The sequence below is a fragment of the Ammodytes marinus genome, assembly GCF_949987685.1.
Source record: "Ammodytes marinus genome assembly, chromosome: 15".
In the NCBI taxonomy this organism is placed as follows: Eukaryota; Metazoa; Chordata; class Actinopteri; order Uranoscopiformes; family Ammodytidae; genus Ammodytes; species Ammodytes marinus.
The window spans coordinates 19965993-19988695 of NC_137219.1; the positions used below are offsets into that span (position 1 = coordinate 19965993).

At 40.7% G+C, this 22703-nt stretch overlaps 1 protein-coding gene across 1 annotated transcript in view; it reads right to left on the minus strand.

Moving 5' to 3' along the window:
• The window catches only part of sntg2 (syntrophin, gamma 2), a 108261-nt gene extending 86699 nt beyond the window's left edge, over positions 1-21562 (minus strand). The window contains exon 1 of the mRNA XM_080042002.1: positions 21423-21562. Coding sequence (XP_079898128.1) covers positions 21423-21491 — 69 coding nt within the window. The 5' untranslated portion in view covers positions 21492-21562. The remainder of the gene's footprint in view (positions 1-21422) is intronic.
• Positions 21563-22703: the final 1141 nt, after the last annotated feature.

The following is a 22703-nucleotide window of genomic DNA, read 5'->3' on the forward strand; positions in this document are numbered from 1 at the left end:
ACTATGGAGACCTCTGCACCTGTTTGTGACATCATAGGATAATGTAGGTCACAGAATATGAGAAGAGTCCAATCTCTTATGATACATCCAGAATACAAGTGAAATTTGCCAAAGTCGAGAGTTTGAGAATGCTTTTCCTCTAATAACTTTCTAAATGTTCAACTTTTTCAGGAGTTTGAAATGACCTCCTCTGGAATGTGCTCTAGGACCCCTAAAATATGAAAATATGTATATTTATTTTAAATTTTGTGGTCCCAAAATGACGCCACAGCCCCATTCTAAGCGGATGGAGAAAATTCAAATTGCGTTAACTCAGTAATTTTTCATCCGATAAACTTCATTCCACATTTTACATGTTCAGCTCCTTCAGGACATTACATGGTAGTATCCTGATTGAGCTGAACACAGGGTTGGGGGTTCGAATCCCCGTTCCAACACAATTTTAGACTTCACTGGATTTTCTTAACAATTTGCACAGATGTTGAGTATGACTCAGAGATGACATCACAAGAGTTTAGAGGTCAAAGGTCAAATGTCAAGGTCACTGTGACGTTGCCTTTTATGACTGCATTATCTCATTAACGCTTCCACGGTTTTTCTTCAAATTTTGCACAAATGTTGATTCTGACTCAAAGATGAACTGATTACATTTTGGAGGTCATAGTTCAAGGTCATAATTCATTCCTAATTCCAGCTAGAAAGTCCATTCAAACTTCCAAATATTCCACATTTCTCAAACATTCTATTATTCAACCATTCTGTTGATTCAGATATATTCATCCTTCGTTCTTCATCAACATTCAGCAGTGAAGCGTCAGCTTCTTCAGCATCAGCTTCAGCCGCGTCAGCATTGACACCGCAATTTCTTCAAGGAATTGTATTTCTAGTTTTTATTGGTATTTTTGCCTGACTGGTGTATAGCTATTAGCTTTGGGACAAGCAACCAGCTTTTGCTCATAACATGCTGGTTATATTCCCCACAGCAGTCTGAAAATGCCTCGTTTTTAGCAAGACAAAGCATAGGAAGGCAATAGAGTCGAAGTCTAACTTTGAAGCTAATTTTTTCACTGATTTTAGTGATATTTTTAGCGGTTAGCTTCCGAGCTAGCTTCGGGAAAAGCATTGATAATTGCTCATAACAAGCTGTTTATATGAAGAAAAAAAATATTCCCCACAGCAGTCTGAAAATGCCTCGTTTTTAGCAAGACAAAGCCTTGGAAGGTAATAGAGTCGAAGTCTAACTTTGAAGCTAATTTCTTCACTGATTTTAGTGATATTTTTAGCCGTTAGCTTCCGAGCTAGCTTCGCAGTAGCCTCCATCTTTTGCTGCATTTTTATTGTGAACATGCCATTTCCATTAGCTTGTGGCTGTCAGTGCATCCGTATGAACATAGTCTTTCATGTAGACAAGGATCGGTCATGTCAAACTGTTCCAAGTGCGGGTGAGCTCCTGCGTTACTAGCACTAGACATGGTTCTTCTCAGGCTAAACCTAACCGTGGTAACATGCAGTGCCGCCACGGCAAGCTATGGACCTATGGGCAGACGCCAATGGCTTCGCTTCCAGACAGGGGCGGGGGGAGCTCATAGATTGTATATTTACGAGGGGAGCTGCAGCTTCAAAAATAGGCCATCGTGAGATTAGCTGAAAATCAGGGTATAGAGGCATACTACAATAAATGATCTGAATGGTTTTTTCAGCAAACAACTAAAGAAAAACGTATTAGGCACCTCTAAGACCATATAATATTGACAGAAAAGTGTATAATATGAGAGCTTTAAGTATTAATGACTATCAATGATTATTGAGGATTAGTTTTCGGGGGGAAATCCTGTACACAGATAGGTTTGTGTTAAGATATGTTGATTTTGAGGAATAACAAAAATTTAAATAACGAAATAATGTAATATGTTGTTACAAGAAGCTTCTTGTAATGACTGAATGTGGTAATTATAATCAGGTATTAATTAGAAAGTAGGAGAGAGTGGGGTGAGTTGTGCCACTTTTTACTCAAAGTGACTTTAAAGTGAGGCCTTGAAAGTAATGTCTCCAACTAAAATATGTACGTATATATTGTAATATATATTGGATGTGGTGCATCCCTGGCAACAATAACTTTGGATCTGAAATAAACTGTGTACGAAATAGAGCTTTCGGGGAAAAAAGTGGTCGCGTGGCACAACTTGCCTAGCCTGGCATTCCCAGACCTGCCACTAGGCGCTGGCAAATTACATTTGCTGCGCCTGTTGGTCTGGACACGCTCCGTTGAAGCTTTATCAAGAAAACCAGAAATCTGGCTATGGTTTCAATTGGTTCTATCTAATATGGGCGCGCCAGAGCCCTTTATATGGTACTCTGGGGAGGACGTAACCGGATGACGACAGTGACGTGCATGCAACGTCGAAGCCGTGATAGTAAACATCAAAGATGGCTGCGGATATGTTGTGTGAGTTTGAGACTGCTTTGGCCTCGACCCTTAACAATTTGGAAGACGGCACTCAAATCTTTCATTAGCAAGTAAGTGGAATGTTCTGTTTTGCCGACCGACAACGGCAAACGTTTAATTTAACAGTTTAACAGCTGTTCGCTAAACGAACAGCTGTGCATCGCACCTTGTGCATTGCTCTGATTGGTTGTAGTGCTATCCAACTGCGTGCAGTGGCATTTGAAATGCACGAGTATGAGCCGCCCCTTGAGTTGGAAATTACTATTGATCGTGGCCAGACCCTCTATCGTTCAAGATATCAGGGTCTGGATTTCCAGGCTACAACTTGCCCCCAGTGGGGGGTAAATTGTGCCTTTGGAGAGAATATGTTGGGGTTAAGTTAGGTCATTGTATATCTCATAAACTCTAATGCTTTATAAAAGCAAGACAAATCCATTAGAAAATTACTCATTCAAGGTTTATTTAAAGTAAATATGTTACAAAGATTGAAGGACAATTTTCTTGAACAAGGCCTAGAAGGTCTAGGTGGTTTTACCTGCAAAGCTCACAATAACAAAGTCACCAGCAGACAGATCTTGTAAAATGTTACTTTGAAAGTCAAAAAACTGTTTTTTGAGCTTAAATGTGCTTACATCTCATTCCATGTGTCTACCTTCTTTACAGGATGAGTCAAATGAATGGCTCTTCAAAAATACGTGGTCACATGACCAATTTTCTAGAAACAAGGGGTGGCACTACTTCCCCTCTGGTACAACTCACCCCACTCTCCCCGATGTCATGACATAACAACTCTCAATATAAAACGAGAAAGGAATCTTAAATAAGAAAATATTCTCATCTCCAAAAAAAGATTTTAAGATAAAGATAGACCTTTTTGGGGAATTAGTACATTGGCCAAATAAGAAATGGCCACAGAGAGCAGATCAGATGGAAAGGTGCTGTTTTTGAGCACATATCAAATAACCCAACAGCAGCATGCCTTCTCCTCCTGTAAGAAATCATAGGCTCAGATCACAGCTTGAGGTAATGCAAGGGCTCAGCTATCCCAACTCGAGTAGAGCCAGTCAGTAATTCAGATTGATTAAAAAAATTATCCTAAAACCATAATGCCCCCTGTGAACTTGACTCTCACTCACAGTATTGTAACTTTGATGAAAGCCAAAGGTGCTCCCGAACAGGAAAGGCCTGATGGAGTGATTAAGAAGTTCTTCTTAGACTGGCATTCTCTTCAGAATATAATTAACACCGACTGCTTGCCTCTCATCTGACCATATTTCATGGGATATCTATAGCGCATCTACTTTAATGCTGCTTTATCTGCCAGAGGAAACAAAACAAGCACCAACAGCCTTTTCAGAGCTGGGAGCAACAAACAAGGTTCAAGATAAATGTCAGCACTTTTTGAAACACTAGCACCCCTAAATCGTGTGAGACAGCGGCTGCAAACTGTCTCAAACAATATATCAACTGTTTGTACCAAAGGTATCACAGCTGTGGTTCCAATGGGAGGGGGTAAAGTACACTTTTCAGAGTCGAGAGGAGTAAATCGGAGTGAGATCTTACTTGGCTTGGCACAACTGAGGCGGACAAAATTACTGTACATGCTTAGTGCACTCTGAGTACCAGGATGGCGCTTTTTCGGGCTAAAAATTGTTGTTAAGGGTAATCGACTTCCACTTTTCTCCCTTTAGATTTTTTTTTTTCTAATATATTTGTCATGCTTTATTGATAGTGAGAAGAGAGAGGTGAAATGGGGCAGAGAGGGGAGTGACATGCAGAGAACGACCGCGGGCGGGAATCGAACCCCGGTCTGCTGCTGGGCCCGGCCCGGGGGAGGGAGGGGGGGACGCCCTACCAACTGAGCTAAGGGCGCCCCTTCTCCCTTTAGATTTAAAACATTTCCACAGCAGGGAACACATAAGGACACTTTTACCAGGTCATTAACCAACCACCAACCCGTTCTTAAAAGTGGGGACGGAGATCGATATTATCTAATGTGAAGCTTTTCAAATCAATTAAATGTAATTACAAAAAAAACAAAAAAAAAAACACAATCAGTCGCAGGTAACCTTAGTTATAAATAACTACGCCAAAAAGATTCCATTTAGATCTGTAATCATCCTTTGTTGTTATCCGAGAAGGCAGAAACAGGTTTTTAGGGGAGGCCTAATTAACGTTCACGGCCTGTTAGCTACAATCTATGAATGAGAGGAGCAGCAGCAAGTGTGAAGGGTTGCTTAAATGTGTCTGACACATTCAAATAACAGGTGAAGCCTCAGTACTCATTACTCTCTCCCAGTATTATACCATTATTGGTAAGCTTAAAATATTGATACGATATGTACAAGACGCTGACATGACATTAACAGCCACTAACCTTCACTCCGGTTATTAAGCTACAGCTGATACGATCTACTGCAATTTTAAATGGGAAAAGTGAATTTCATTGCTGAATTTTTTTTTTTTTAAATAGTGACGTCACCTGAATTTTTTCTACCTTATAAAAAGGGGACAGTGGTGGCACGGGAGTTCATCCTTTGCTGTGATTGGTTGGACAAAGGTCACACAACTAGGCGTCCCTGGTATTTTCCAGCTGTTGCACACCAATATCTGGGTTTCCATCACCCTTCTTGTATGCTCAAGTATCGCATCAGAAACCGGTGATGGATACAACAAGCCATTGTATTCATTTATGCTGAACAAATAACATCTCACGAACCACGGTTTTTTCCAGCATCTCTTATTTTCCCCAGACATTTCTGCCTCCTCCATCTCTCCTTCCTGATGTGAACATAGTTTGACATTTGAGTTTAATTTGGTAGCAGTGGAAGAGAAACCTTCCAGACACTGATAACCTTGAAAAGATCCACAACTGTCAAGTAACACACACACACAAAACCATGCAGGCATTTTTTTTGTCATCATGAAATGTACAGTACAAAAAGTGGATTGCAGGCAGGTTCTTGCCTCAATCCACTTAGGGGCTTCTCTTGAGATAGCACACATTGGTTCCATCAGTTTAATTTTAACTTTGATGAAACCCCTTGTCGTGGATATAAAAAAGAGTTTCAGCCATGATTCAACAGTTGAACAGTATCTGGGCTACAGCCATACCTCACACCCCATTTGATCTTTCTGGCTACAGATCTGACACATTAAACCCACATTCATTTGAACTTACAGGTTATTAATGGAGTATCAAGTATTAAATGAAAATGCCCGATTCATGAATGAAGTTCCTCAAAATACCCTGAACATGGTTTAAACAGTAACTTGATTTTTTCTTTTATTAATGAGTTTAAAGGGCAGACTTTATTATACAAGCAGCATTGCAAAACTGTCTCTATTTTTTGGTATGAAGTGGATGAGCTCAACTGTGGTCACGGTTACTAATTTTGTCAACCTGCACATTTGAATCCCTTAAGGATATCCACATCTAAAAAAAAAGAAAAAGAAAAAGTAAAACATTGAATTAAAAAGGTTAAAGTCGACAATTTATCCAACATGTCCTCTTTTTTTGGGTGTGTAAAAACTTCACCGGGGTTGTGTCAGCAGGGAAAGAGCTACCATTTAAGAAACAGAATAATGTTGATATATCGTCTAAACTCACATTGGATTCCTTTTATAAAACTTTCGAGATTTTTCTATTAAAACATCGAAGGAAGCCAACAAGAGAGCTACAACTTTGAGCAAAAGGTTCCATGGTATTCATTATTCTCATTCCAACGACTATCAGGAATAGATGATATGGTGCCTATTTTCATTGAATGTGCAAGGCAACCGCATACATTTGCAAACTGACACCTTGCATTTTTCGCCAACATGCACATGTCAAAGGTTTAAAACATTCACATTTTGCCAAAAAGTGGCACATTTGTTTTATTTTTTGTCCCTTCAAAAAGAGCCAAAAGATATAGCTGCACTGACAAGCATATTACATCAGTTTAAATTATTCAACTTTGGTCATTTAACCGAACATGGCTTTACCACGCTGCTAATTACCACATTTAGTGGAGCCACTTTAACTACTTTCCTTCAATCAAGACACACTACATAAGACTGATAACAGCAAAGTGTAGGAGCATGTAGGAACATAGAAATAATTTCCATCTTCACATTCAGTTGCTGCTGAACAGACCTACTTTAGATATTGTGCATGGTTAATAATACAGCGCTGTTCTACACAGTTATATAAGGAAAAGTTATCTCATTTACAGAGATGGATTGTATTCATCAATGCAGCAGCGTGTCTCCACAAGCTGATTTTAATGCATTTTTGGAAATCACGGGAGCTTATGACTCAGATGTGCTGAATAAACCTACAGCAGCCTCAGATTGTGATAAAGTAAACAGGCACAGTGCGTGACTCTTCTCAGAACCGTTACATTTCATTTCTGTGTTATATACAGTATGTTGTGAATATCAGTAGGACCCCGTTTAAAGTTCTTATGGATCAAATAGTTTGTTATATTATATATTGTCATCTATCATACACTCAACAAAAATATAAACGCAACACTTTTGTTTTTGCTCCCATTTTTCATGAGATGGACTTAAAGATCTAAAATTCATTCCAGAAACACAATATTACCATTTCTCTCAAACATTGTTCACAAATCTGTCTAAATGTGTGATAGTGAGCACTTCTGCTTTGCTGAGATAATCCATCCCACCTCACAGGTGTGCCACATCAAGATGCTGATCTGACATCATGATTAGTGCACAGGTGTGCCTTAGACTGTCCACAATAAAAGGTCACTCTGAAATGTGCATTTTTTTGCTTTATTGGGGGCTCAGAACCAGTCAGTATCTGGTGTGACCACCATTTGCCTCATGCAGTGCAACACATCTTCTTCGCATAGAGTTTATCAGATTGTCAATTGTTGGTCCACTCCTCTTCAATGGCTGTGCGAAGTTGCTGGAGACAGTTTATGGTGGAGAAATGAACATTCAATGCACGAGCAACAGATCTGGTTGACATTCCTGCTGTCAGCATGCCAATTGCACGCTCCCTCAATGCTTGTGGCATCTGTGGCATTTTGCTGTGAGACAAAACTGCACATTTCAGGGTGGCCTTTTATTGTGGACAGTCTAAGGCACACCTGTGCACTAATCATGATGTCAGATCAGCATCTTGATGTGGCACACCTGTGAGGTGGGATGGATTATCTCAGCAAAGCAGAAGTGCTCACTATCACACATTTAGACAGATTTGTGAACAATGTTTGAGAGAAATGGTACAATTGTGTATCTGGAATGAATTTTAGATCTTTAAGTCCATCTCATGAAAAATGGGAGCAAAAACAAAAGTGTTGCGTTTATATTTTTGTTGGGTGTATATGGTTCACTTTCTGTATTGGTAATGGAGGATCATTCTTCTGTGTTTTTAAATATTTCCTCTTTTACATTCAACTAAGAGCACTAACAGTGCTGGTACAAACAAAATCGGAATAGCTTAACGTTAACTTTCTCGCTGAGATTTAAATGATAAGTTGGATACCTTTCTAATGCCTATGTGCTAAAGACTGAAAGAGTGTATGGAGCGACAGCCAGTAGCCAGTTAGCCTATATTAGCACAAAGACTGGAAACAGCCGGCCTATCTCCATCCAAATGTGCCAAAAAGCCCCTCAAAATTAGCTTATTTGAGTCCTATTCCATGTGTTTAATTTGTACCTATACCATAGTGTTTTCTGGTCAGGCGCAGTGAATCGCCTCGAGACCAAAAATTGTTAAGCTTACTGGCTACAAGCTCGTAGGACGTTATTTAGCATACACACGAGTTGTAATCATCTTCTTCGGCAACTCTTGGCAAGAGGGTGAATTAGGGAAATTCACAGAATGGTAGTCAAAAGTTAAACTATTCATAAAAATTACTTAATATTCATGATGTGTCTCATGTAATAATGCAGTCTTATGAGTTCATTAATAAAGAAGGGCTTTGTAGGAAAGCATATAAGGTTTAATAAAGTGGAAGTTCAGCTCTTTGTGGCAAACATGGTCGTTTGATGTTTCCAGTTCAAACATCCTGGTTTGACTTACTTATTTTACTATATAATCTGCTGTGTATAAACATATGTTCCCTTTGCACCAGCAGATCCACCGTATGTCAATATCTGGGAAGGTCGACAAACTGTGCAACCAGATTGACGAAGCCCTTTTATGCAGAGCCCGCACACACATATGTGTTTTCATATCTTTCACAATCCTCCGTGTTCAAAATTCATATTGTGAAGTGGCTCCGTGGGGGACCAGAGTCACTTGATGCATTTCCTCCCCATTGTATGCTGGTTGTTTGAATATGCTCGTCTTGTGGAGCTCTACCGCTCAAATAACGGCCAGCCGACTGTGCTATGGCCGCACTTTACTTAAATCCGTCCCGAACATGTGTGAGCTTATTGCATGTGGAGTACTGTAAGCCTGAGAGATGAGGGGAGCAGTTACATGAAGGAAATCAGTCCAACCAGGCTATGGGGTCTGTACATTTTCTAAAAATTGCCATTGCTTTTGTGATATTAGAGAATAATGCATATGCTCATTTCTGTCTCTCTTGCACAAATACAGACACACCATAAAACTGATGAATTCTACAGGGTATGAGTGGGAATTGGGTGTTCTTATGTCAGCACTATGGGAGGTGTAATTTGGGGTGACTCGACTGTAGGTTTCGAGGAACTCATCTGGGACTGTTTGTATTTCCACAAATCTTTCTATCCCATTTCGAGGACAAATTTATACAAGAGAAGAACAAAAACACACCATTGCTTTTAATGCTTTTTTAAGTGCTCTGTCTGGAGTGTAAATAAAAGGCCCCACAAAAAGACACCATCAGCCGTCAAAGGGACACGGTAGATTTGGAAATGAATGGGGACATTAAAATGCATAAGTTTCCTGCTTTGAATCTAAATAAAAATGCTAATGAAACGCTGTGGGTATTAATAATGCAGAGGTTTCCTTTTTTTGCCAAGGAAACATTTCAAGAAATATTCTAAACTGACAGAGCGACCTGTTTTGATGCATCAGGATTCATGACAGTACATATTCTCTTGACATTTTAAAACATTAAACCAACATCCAATTAAGACTTTAATTCCTGCCTGGTTTTGTAGTTAGTGTAGTAATGAAATATTACACTGCATAATACTGTATTATATATGTATCTGCACTTCCTAAAGGGACTAATTAGAATCTTTAAAAAAGGACTCATTTATGATGTAACACTGGAGTCTGCCCTTTGGCCCATTCCACAACTCTCAAAAGGTTACTTGAGTTCCTGCCATTAGTTCAAATGCCATATAGCGATTAAAGTGACACTGTAAAGCCATCTGACAGGAAATGGTATCTATATATAATGATTCCATACATTATTACTAGACATTTAACACAGCATAAGGGGGAAATGCTTGGAGGAGTCAAACAACATGTGCCCGGTGTTAGCAGTCTCACTCTAGGGTCATTGAATCACACCATTCATTTTGAAGAGCCTGACTCCAATGATAGAGCCTGACTCCAACGATAGGAGGAAAATGAAACATTGTGCAGGCAATGAATTTACATTTTGACTGTATGAAGCCTAATTGCATGGTGCCCTTTCCAATTACCTGAGAAGCTCTTGGAAAATGACAGCTAAAGAGAAAACACGTGATTTGGTTAATATATGATTGACTTCCTGAATACAAAAGCATCGACTTTCACACTCCAGTGGGGTATAATTATGAGTCTGCAGCTCCTGCCAAGACAGACCCTGAGGCATTTGACCACAGGGGGTTGGAAATTTCATCTGACATGCATGTCACTTATTTTTTCACGCCTTCAGAAAAAGGACAAGCCGGGGGTTGATTGTCTGATAACCATGTCGCATCACCTTTGATTTAATCCCATTTGTAGCAATCAGAGTGTAAGATTGTTGTCTCCGCTTGCTCCCTTCGTGAAGGTTATATTGACCAACAAGGAGATGTATCACCAACAGTCAGTGCAATCCTTTAAGGCTCTGTGAATAATTATTCCATCGTTGCAAATGTTTAAGTGTCTATTTTGACAAACATTTTTTTTTATTGTGCCCTACGAATTATGCCTAGCAACAAGTGGTCCTTAAAAAAGGAATGGTTTGAAAGAAAATGTATAACTGCTAGCACATCTTAAAGTGTTCGGTCCTGTTTTCCATGTGTTATTTTTTAGCGGTGTAGACTCGGTTTGGGCATCGTTTCGATTTAAACATCTGTCATAAAGAACAGTGAAGTATGAAAGCTCAGGGTCCCTTCTGTGCCATGCCATACATTTGGGTTTACTCTTGGGATCAACTCGATAGTGCATATCGCCGTATTCGTACATATACATCAAGGAACATAACAGACCAACTGAGGAGAATCGGATTACTTGCATCAAACTCTGTGGGAAGTGCGAAATGAGATTGTGTGGTCGCGTTGAGTCACTAAACTCAGGCATTTTTAGATGCATATTTGAGATGAAGTGCGAGGGAAACACCAGGCTAAAAAGACATTATGACGCACAGGCTTACTTCAAGGGGACATCCATCACCATTGAGAATGAGCGACTGGATTGCATGTAATATGTCTACAGGGAGGAAGTGGCTGAACAATTGAGAGAGACCCAGTGTTTTGCTGTCCAGACGGATGAGACTACCGTTATATCATGATGGTCCCAAATGGTCATACTGTAGTGTTGAGATACATGGTAGACAACACTGTCACCGAGTGATTTCTGGAGTTCATGGAAGTGAGGTTACAACTGCCATCAGCCTTTCCAACACAATCAAACAAGTCCTTGAGCCTCTGGAGGTGACAAACTCATTGCACCAACCTTTGAGCGGTGATGAGTGGTGGTGTAGGAGGCGTGCAAACCCAGATGAAGATGTGCAACCTAAATGCAATATTTGTGTATCGCTGTGCCCACCACTCTGCAACAGGTGTGTGTGTGCATCCAGAATCGGTGAGCTGAAGTTTGTAATTTGCTGATTTTGCAACCGTCTTTTCCAACTCGAACTTCAAAGCCAATATGAAAGAGTTGAAAAAGAAGAGAGCAGATGCGATTGCCAACCAAGCTAGAGAGGGGTGCAGCTAAGCGCAGCAAAACCAACACAGCTGCAGTTATGAAGGGAGCCTGGGACACCATGGTTGCTCAAGTGGAGGACAGGCTCTCCAAAAGTGACCATCTTGTTCCCGCAGTTTGTAGCGTAATTCCCATCGGCCCAACTTAGCTGTGCAATCAAGCTATGGCGCACAGACCTTAAAAACTCTATGCCAACACAACACAGGGTGAATCTCAATACAGGGGTTGCGGTCTACGAAGGCTGCATTTGAAGACCGATTGCGTCATAGCGGCGCACAAAGGTTGTTCCATTTGCAAGGCTCCTTGCAAGGCTCCTCATATGCGGCTGAGAAATGCAGCCTTCGTTTCACGGTTTTGAAGGCTGCATCAGATGTATCCTTTGCGGCCCAACATTTCCCAAGATTCATTGCGTTTTTTTCAGAGATGGCATAAAATAAAATGAAAAATAACAAAACAGCAACGTGTTGCTCCATCTTCTTAACTTTTATCTTCCTTTCTTTTTTTTCTTGTATTTTTTTTTTTCTTTTCGTCTGGTAGGCAACTTCTTTTTTCCTCCGTTGACAAGGCTGTTTCCGTTGGCAGCAATCAGGGTTGCTAGGCAGCACAGGAGCGGCGAGTCGTCACGCAAGGTAACGGCTTGTTACGCAAACCAGAAATGCTCGTAAACAGAGCGAAAAGGAGACCTGTGGAGAACGTCTTGTTTAACAACGCTCGTTGGCCTTGGAATCGGAACTTTAGTTTTGGTTAGTAATGCAAGGTTAGGCAACTTAGGCTTGTATATTCCATTACAAGAACATATTCCATACGCCGCTGCACTCTCTCAGGTAAGAGCTGGCTATAGGCTACACTTTGCTGCTAAACGTTTTTTTTTTTACTTTTTTTTTATTTTAAAATGACTCTCCTCGTACGTATTTGTTCTATCCTGTTGTAGTCGCGCGTTACATGCCCCCTCCCCCACACTCCCCGCTCCCCAGAACTGTTTCATTTTTTTAAGTCGGAAAGTCACACTCCCCCGCTGCCCAGGAATGTCTAATATTTTAAAGTCAGTGATTTGTATTTCTTCTATATTTTAAATGACTCTCCTCCTACAGCGTCGGTCATTTGTAGTAGCCTTACTTCTGTCTCACTCCTGGCCTACAGCTATACTGCTTTGAACCCTCCCCCCCCCCTCTCCAACACACAAGCCGTGCTTTAATTCACAACAGTTATGTTGCTGCCTTATTAGCTTTTTTTTTCGGTACACTGAGAGGAGCTGCTATAGTTTCCCTTATACATATGTGCAAAGACAAAATGGAAACTGAATCAAACTCCCGACCCACTAGAGGTTGAGCGCGCAAAAACTCTAGTTCATATAAAAACACAACAGCAAAGCACTAAACATTAAGCTGCAAGCTTTACAAGATATTGTCCCATTCCATTATTTACTTTATGTAAACAACGTTCTTGGAAAACCCTAAAAGCCATTAAAAAGTCTCATTCTGATGGATATAGTGTTCTTTGTCCAAAGTGCCATGCGTTTTCTATTAATCTTGCTGAGTCACCGTAAACGAGGCAGTGGAACACCAAATAAAATGCATTCTTAACAACACAAAGATGACAGAAAAAACAACAAACGCTGCTTTTCAGGAATACCTTCATATCTGCGAATCCTCAATTGCCAGCGGTAAGGTACCGGTTCTTATTGAGCACACAGAGACCTTTGCCCTTCTTTTAGATTAAATGTTATATAAGGTTTTGTGGAGAAATCTTCTTTGATGTGAACAAACTATAGTTACTGAGCGTTGGCTGATATCAAATCTCAACCTATTATTGTTGCCTATGGAGGTAAAGTATGTTTTGTTTGTCTATTCATTTTAAACTATTATTTGCATGCAAAAATAATTAAAAACCTTGTATACATTTGTTAATTCAAAACAATGTCATCTTTTTGCTTGCAAATGTCCCCATTTATCCCCTTAGTAGTTCAAAGTTTCCGTGTGTCTCTATAGTTCTTTCTGCACATCTGTTCGTTTAGAATACTTTTTTTTTTGCATCAAGCCCCGCAAGCTAACATTAGCTTTGTTAAAAGGTTCAGGTAGCTTCAAAACAGTGACACCTGGCTGGCAGTTACTAGGGGTTTACTAATTAATAACAATGTATCTCTGTGTGAAGTCATTTGTGAGGGGCAACCTGTTTTAAATTAGTGATGCAACAAACTCCACTTGTCAAACACTTATGTAAGGCTAAATTTGAAATTATGAACAGCTGGTGCCAGTAAGTGAACTATGTGAAGTCTTTACTTCCTGAAGCATTTCTTATGTTCGAATGGTGTAACCCAATTCAGTAAGTCACTATTTGAAACTAACTGTAGCCATTACTGATAAAACACACACACAAACCTGGTAATGGGTTTACATTTCAGGAGATAATAATGTCTGCTGAAACTCACACAGTTCAAGCAGTATATTTGTTATGTGGAGACTTGAAAATGCATTAAGACAGGGATGGCGTCTCTCCCAGAGTGGGCAGGCATGGGAAGCACTCTGCAAATGCCGCCTGTCTGTCATAGCACTAATGTACCCTGACATTCAATTCAAAACACACACACACACACACACACACACACAGCCAGGCTAATACACATACTGTAGACACAGTCCTGCCCGTGTTGGGACTGGAAGTTCCAATGACTGCCAAATACTCAACAAGTCTTAGTGGTGTCTGCATGTTTCAAAAAGCTAGTTTTAAAATATCGGTTTTATTTACGCTTTACTGAATTTGATTTAAGACCACATGCAAGAAAAAAAAAAACAACAACACGTTTGGAGGGTTGACATAAATTGGCAGAGCACAGAACAGGATCCAGGGGAATAAATTGTGTTGGGACAATGAGGTCTATTTGAGCACTTGAGCACAATACAGTTTTCCAGGAAAGGTATGCAGTGCCAAGAGTCCCTAAACGTGATCTAAACATCTATATTCAATACGAACCACAACCATGTTCAGATTAAAAGATCCATACGGTTAATACATTACTCCAAATAAGGTTTCCATTGTTTACATGTCAATCAGCATATTCTGAATAAACAAGCAACCTAGTAGAAGTACCATGACGTCTGGCCTCAGCAGGGTTTTTTTCCTCCCAATAATTACACCTCCAATCCATGGAAAATAATCATGTATTGTATTGTTTTGTCACCCAAAACTCTCTTTTATGGAGCCTGGTTTGCATGTTTACACACTAATTGTAACAGCCATAAATCAGAACATGCGATTAAGGTGTATGCCTCAATAATACCATAAAGACTGGTACACTCCAGCTGTCTTAATGCGATTAGAAACGCTTACTCTGACTATGACACAATTCTGATTAAGGTGAGCAGTACCCAAGTCTTTACATGCAATGGCTTAGTCGGAAGTTCCTGACTCGAAACATGATCATAACCGGGTTGATGCCTGGAATATTGCTGCACATAAACGTGGTCATCAATTCAAGCCCTAAACGTAGATTATTAAAGCCTTACTGTTTACAACCGTTTAAGAACCTGCAAAAAGCCTGAGCCTTCAATTACTGTGGAAGCACAATCCAGTCCGTGTCTAACACCCTGAGACCGCACACCAGGGGCCTCATTTATAACGGTGTGCGTAGAAACCATCCTAAAACATTGCATCCACACAAAGCCAAAAATGTGCTGCGCAAAAAAAATAATCAGATTTATAAAACTGTGCAGTGCACAGTTGCACGCAATATTCCCTTTATAAATACCCACCTGCGGTGAATTGTGCGCGGACAATCTCCGCCCCGTGTCATCCCAGTTCACCTCCCACTTTCATCCCACAATCTACCATAAATGGCGAATGCTAAATAGCTCTTGAATATTAGTGACGCTCTTAATAAGCACGGAATTTTGACTGACATGAGGAGAACTGCGAGGTGACCGGCCGCAAAGACAGCGACTTGGAAGGAAGAAAGCCTGTGCCATTTGCTGAGACAAACACACACTCATGCGCGCGCTGATCACATATCATGATTGGCACAGTCATTATAGTCTTTGTAAAGACTGTACTGTATTGATTATCACATATTAGCCTACCTGTAGGACTATATGTAAGCATACAGTACAGTATATATAATGTGGTGTGAGAAGTGAAATAATGCATATTAAGCCTATAGTCTATTCCAGAGCATTGTTTCTGTCCTGTGAGATCCACACATTTCCAACAACGCCAGATTATAGTTTAAACTTCCAGGGTAAATTGTTATGGGAAAAAGATGTAATCATTTTTAAATTCACTACATTATTTTATCTAACGAAATATACAGTTCTGATTAATATTTTTGGCCTTTACTTAGTTCAAAACTATTTTAAAAACACTGCCTAAAATATAGACTATTTGCTCTCCCGCTGGCCACACACGGAAACACCTCCCGACGTATATCATTATAGAGTAGCGCTATAAGATTCAAGTTAAAAATATAACCAAAACATGTTAAGACCTACTTGATAGGTAATTCAACCTACATCATAACTGCATATCATAGAATGTAGCCTATATACACACACAACTATAGGTACGCTTATACATATAATTGAGTTAATATATGAGTCCCAAGCATTTCACAGTAATACAATGCGTTCCAAATTATCATGCAAATTATATTTCTCAGATTTTCCTAAATAGTCGATGCAAATGACAGTCAGTATAATTTAAGTCATCAACCGTTAAAGTATGATTCACATTTTATTGAACAAACCTCCCAATGATAACAGTATTTTTTTCAAAAATAAACTCAAAATGCTGTTCCAATACTGTTCCAAATTATTATGCACAGCGGAGTTTCAAAACATTTTATAGGTTGCGAAGAACTAAAAATGGTCATTTGTTGAATTTGCAGAATGTGGTGGAGGTCATATTTAGTGAAATAAAAAGCTATTTCAATCAAAAACATCTTAACAGGCCAAGTTACATGTTAACATAGGACCCCTTCTTTGATATCACCTTCACAATTCTTGCATCCATTGAACTTGTGAGTTTTTGGAGAGTTACTGCTTGAATATATTTGCAGGATGTCAGAATAGCCTCCCATAGCTGCTGTTTTGATGTGAACTGCCTCCCAACCTCAGATCTTTTGCTTGAGGATGCTCCAAAGGTTCTCAATAGGGTTAAGGTCAGGGGAAGATGGGGGCCACACCATGAGGTTCTCTCCTTTTATGCCCATAGCAGCCAATGACACAGAGGTATTCTTTGCAGCATGAGATGTTGGATTGTCATGCATGAAGATGATTTTACTACGGAAGGCACGGTTCATCTTTTTGTACCATGGAAGAAAGTGGTCAGTCAGAAACTCTACATACTTTGCAGAGTTAATTCTCACACCGTCAGGGACCCTAAAGGGGCCAACCAGCTCTCTCCCCATGATTCCGGCCCAAAACATGACTTCACCACCTCCTTGCTGACGTCGCAGCCTTGTTGGGACATGGTGGCCATTCACCGACCATCCACTACTCCATCCATCTGGACCATCCAGGGTTGCACGGCACTCGTCAGTAAACAAGACTGTTCAAAAATTAGTCTTCATGTATTTCTGAGCCCACTGCAACCATTTCTGCTTGTGAGCATTGTGAGGGGGTTGGCCGAACAATAGGTTTATGCACAACTGCAAACCTCTGGAGGATCCTACACCTTGAGGTTCGCGGGACTCCAGAGGCACCAGCGGCTTCAAATACCTGTCTGCTGCTCTGTACCGGCATTTAAGCAGCTGCTCTCTTTACCCGATGAATTTGTCTGGCAGAAATCTTCCTCATTATGCCTTTATCTGCACGAACCCGTCTGTGCTCTGAATCAGCCACAAATCTCTTCACAGTACGATGATCACACTTCAGTTTCTTTGAAATATCTATTGTTTTCATACCTTGTCCAAGGTATTGCACTATTTGACGCTTTTCGGCAGCAGAGAGATCCTTTTTCTTTCCCATAGTGCTTGAAACATGTGGCCTGCTTAATAATGTGGAACGTCCTTCTTAAGTAGATTTCCTTTGATTGGGATCACCTGGCAAACTAATTATCACAGGTGTATGAGATTGATTTCAATGATCCAAGGTGCGCTGAGACACAATATCATACATACGTTTTATTGAAAAACAAAAAATGTAATGTTTATGACACTTCAATCTAATTTGCATAATAATTTGGAACACGGTGTAGGCTATGTGTGTGTTTTTCTGATGACTGAGCTTTATTTCGTGGTGTTGCCATTGAGTGTCGCTGATACCTTGTGGTAGCTCTACGCATGGTCGAAAGTTGGCGTGGGAATACGCACATATCTCCGCAAAGATTGTTTTTATAAATACCAACTTTTGCCATCGCACATTTTGCCACACATTTCTGCCCGTCTACGCAGGGTTTTTGTGCGCCGCACGCTTTATAAATGAGGCCCCAGCTGTCTTAATGCGATTAGAAACGCTTACTCTGACTATGACACAATTCTGATTAAGGTGAGCAGTACCCAAGTCTTTACATGCAATGGCTTAGTCGGAAGTTCCTGACTCGAAACATGATCTTAACTGGGTTGATGACTGGAATATTGCTGCACATAAACGTGGTCATCAATTCAAGGCCTAAACGTAGATTATTAAAGCCTTACTGTTTACAACCGTTTAAGAACCTGCAAAAAGCCTGAGCCTTCAATTACTGTGGAAGCACAATCTAGTCCGTGTCTAACACCCCGAGACCGCACATCAGGTGATCATAAATGTGTGTGATGGAGCGAAAGCCTGGCAGATAGTGGGTGTGCGTGTGTGTGTGTGTGTGTGTGTGTGTGTGTGTGTGTGTGTGTGTGTGTGTGTGTGTGTGTGTGTGTGTGTGTGTGTGTGTGCGTGCGTGCGTGTCTTATTGCATCAGGAGTACTCTGCTCACTGTTTAATTTTATCCGTCAGTCAGTGGTAAATGTAGAGTGGGCTGTATGTGAAAACTGAACACACTCTTGAGGAGGTTTAAGCTGCCGACTTGTCCCCCCCCCCCTGAGCCTCACAGGTATCCAGCTGTAAAAGCAAATGCTTGGTGAAGAGCAAGTGCCCACAAAGCAGCACTCAGGGGGGGGAACAGACAGAAATCAAAAGGTGTTATGTGTCAAGCGAGGGAAATAACAAGCCGACAACGCCAGGCAGCAAATGATGGGTCCTCCTGTTCAGTATACTGTAGGTTTCAAGAACATTTTCAAAACGTAGGACTGGCAAGTAGCCTACGGTAAACCACTGGGAGGTAGGCCTATCCATGTTAACATGTCAAGCAGATCAAAATTATATTCAAGCGCAGGTAGCTATATGAAACCTCAAGTTTTACATTGTGCTTGGTTAAACTTTAGGCAACACATTATAGGCCAGTTTCACAGACATGGATTAAGCCAAGTCTTCGACTAAATTGTACTCTCAAAAGGACAATCTCCATTCAACATTCCATTTAGTCCAGGACTTGGCTTCATCCATGTCTGTGAAACTGCCCCTGAATGTCATAGCCTACTTGTTGGATTTTGTTTCAAGCATGTAGCCTTCACAAAGAATATGAAAGGCTGTTTACAAAGGTCAAAATCATTTTCACCACACTATGCAATGAGCAAATGAAGCCCTCAGGAAAGCTAAAGTCAGTTTTACAAATGTCTGCCTGACAAAAAGAAATGGCAATTGGCTAATATAATGACATATTGATGCAGCAACTCGGCCTATATAATAGGCCTATAAAAAACTGAATTGTTAATGTAGCGAAAACAAAGAAGTGTGCTAGGCTTGCCTACGGCAATCAAAAAAAATAAACAAAAAAAGCTAAATAAAAAATATTGATAGGCCTACTGACCACATTTTACATCTAAGAAACGTAGAACAAAATCCAAACTTTTGAGTTAAGCTACTTTAGTGTATGTAACACGCAAGGGCTGTAAACTATCGAACCATAACTCAGTTCTTCTCAAATGGTGGGGCGCGCCCATGGACATATAAAGAAATGGACACCGATTGAAACATGGCGCCCATTCATTCGTATGAAAGCTGCTCATTGGCGCAGAGAAGCAACAAGGAAGCGGCCACACTGCTTTCATGAGAGCCTGGCACACCCCTAAAGCATGACGCCCAGGGTACGTTTCATTCTCGAGCAGTATAACGTTATAATATGTCCGTGCATTAAGCTAAGCGGGACGAGCACAATTGCATTGTTTATCGACCATGGAAGTATAAATTACTAATCCCGATGATTCTTTATATGTAAGCTTTAAATTACACCCCGTCGTTGTATAGTGATAAACGAAGATTCCTCCCACCATCGGAGGCCGGGCCGGCCGAAGCAACGGTTGTTTCATTACGACTCCTTTTAGCGGCTACACGCCTAACGGCTAAAACTGAAAATAAAACGCTTTCGGTGGCGTTTTGAAAAGCGAAAACTTCCATTCTTAGAACATGGTCTAAAGAAAAGTATGAGACTTTGATATCCAGAAAAATTTTGCGGAGATACATTCTTGTTTGACGAAATTGTATTGGGAATGAATGGGGATGGGCCGCTATGATCTCCATTTTGATTTACGGACCCGTCCCAGACAGTCAAAGCGTGTAATACCAGGCGTGGCCACCTGGCCATGCTGGCTGCTCGAAAAAGGCACAGTCCTGGGTTGTCAGGGGGGGTGCAGGCTGCCTTGATTTCCAACTGACCTATGTATTTATTTATTTATTTTTAAGTGCTAGCAAGCGCGATGTGTGCTTGTGTATGGTCATATCCGTGCGAAAGGCGGCGATTTGCAGTAAATAAATGTCCACATGTGTCTCCAAGTGTCTCTGTAGGCTATTTAAAAATAAATCAAGCAAGTAGGCTATGAATTATTGGTTATCGCATTACAGAAGGCCCATTGGCCTAATAAAAAAACACCACCTTAACTATGTTTACAGTTTAAAAATGTTTTGAATGCAAACCTCAGTGAATCATTTGCTCTTGTTTCTCTGTCCTGAGATTCACACAGACTGAGCAGTCTTGTTTAAATGTTACAAATTGAGCTAATAAACTGAACTTTGATTTGTTTTGCTGCAGAAGTTATCTCAGCTAATTGTTGTTATCTAATTTGATAATAAGGTGGTTGTATGCAGAATGCTCGTGCCAGAAACTCACACAGTGGTTTTGTACAGATAAATAAATAAATATTAGCAGGTTCTCAATAGTAGCCTATTTCAATTTAGGGGGGGGGGGCGCGAACAAATGTCTGTCCCCTAGGGGGGGCATGACAGAAAATTATTGAGAACCACTGCCATAACTGATAATCAAAGCAATCCGATACTTCAAATATTAGGAACGTCACACCAGCCTTCAGTCACATATCCTTTAGTTTATTGTGGACATGCTTATCAGTAAAGTTATCCGTCACGCCTAGCAGGACAAAAGAGGCTTGTGAAACGAGCATAGTCTTTTGATGGATTCGGCATTAACACAATGAGGAATGAGGAACAAAGCGCAGCTGTAGGCTACTTCAAATAATTAGATTGTTTAATGAACTTGTAGCAACGCACACGCCATTCACTCCCGCCCAAGACCATTGTTAATTTGCACTGATAGGCGAAACGTTATGTATAAAAGTTATCAGCTTGTTCAAGTGCGAGCACCATAGTTTGCTGAACGTACGCCGAAATGTGAAGAAACTGTGTCGTTTGGAAACGTCATTTTTCTTAAAGCCTGCTTGTATTTAATAAGATTTAGAAACAACGAAACGCTAAACAGTGGGGGTTTTAAATGTAGTCTGGAGTTCCTTCTGTGCACCAAATAATAAAACAGCGCGTGTGCTCTAACTAACACTACACAGTATACACACACACACTGTGAGTGGGGCGTACCGATGTGCGGTTCACTTCCATTACAACAAATAAAAATATATATATATATTTTTTTTTTGCTACTTACCGAAGTTGGAACCAAAAGGCTTGCGGGTCGCTCGATCAGCTCAGGTTGCTGTTTCCCTGCCACATTCATTTCCCATGAAAACCAACCCGCCTTTATCTGTCCGCTGACTTCTTCGACGAGACTTTCTCAAGTCATTTAATCAGCTGCAATTGACGACGACTGCAAGACAAGTGTTATTCACCGGCGTCCCGTTCTACTGCGGACTGAGGCGGACGTAGACACCATGCCTTCAACACGCTGGCTGAAGTCTATCCTGGAACAATTGCAACAAATTCGCTTACTGCCTGGACACATTTGTATTGGGAATCGTTGCTTATGTTTCCACGGCTCAGTCCAAACTGTCAGCACACAGTGGCTCCTCTGCTGCTGCTGCTGCTCATCAGTCTGCATGTCTCTCCTCCTGCTGCCTGTCCTCCTATTAACCATGCCTGCGTCAACAGCACACACAGGACATTAACCCATTCACTAGAATTGGAAAACTTAAAAGCATATTTTTTTTTGTTCTATCAGCATATAAGCCATGGCTTGTTATCCATTGGCAGCAGTGCCACTGTGGTGGTGCACCATACAATCAGTGATATTTGCCTGATATTTTGCACTGCCTGCCTTTAGTAGCCTATATTCACCGAGATAGCCTACAAAAAAAAAACGGCATGTTAAATCAATGCAGAGAAAAAGCTACAACTCAGTGCCCTTGCTCCGTGCTCAGGTGAAGATGCATGGCCAGCCTTCCCCGAGCATGTTAAATCTTCACGGATAAGGTGGCACAAATTCATTTTCTGTGGACACTGGAGGAGGCCTGGCTAATTTTTCCTGGAGCTTCATGCATGGGGAGATGGGTTTAGAGAGGATTTTCTTTATGTGCCAGTCTGGCCCCAATGGGACCTGGTGTCAGTTTGTGGCTCCTACAACCCTCAGACTAACATTGGGTTTTAGTGGTAAAGACAGGTTGATTCAGACACTATGATAGCTCAATTTACCCAGCACTCTGTCAGGACCAAAACAATAGGACATTATAAATAGAGGCTTGTGAGTGCACACAGTAGCCTGACTGAGAGAGACCATTTGACTTTTTTGAAGTATTTTTGCTTTGGATTTGTGTTATTATGATCAGGATTAGAGCATCTGTATGGCTATATGTTCAAATAGCAGGCGAATTGGGCCAAAATCTGATATTTTTCTGCTCAAATGCTACTCATTTGTGTAGACATGGCAGTGTGAACAGCGCAAATCACCTGCTATCTGATCTTTTAAATTCCGATTTTGGCCACTTTAATATGT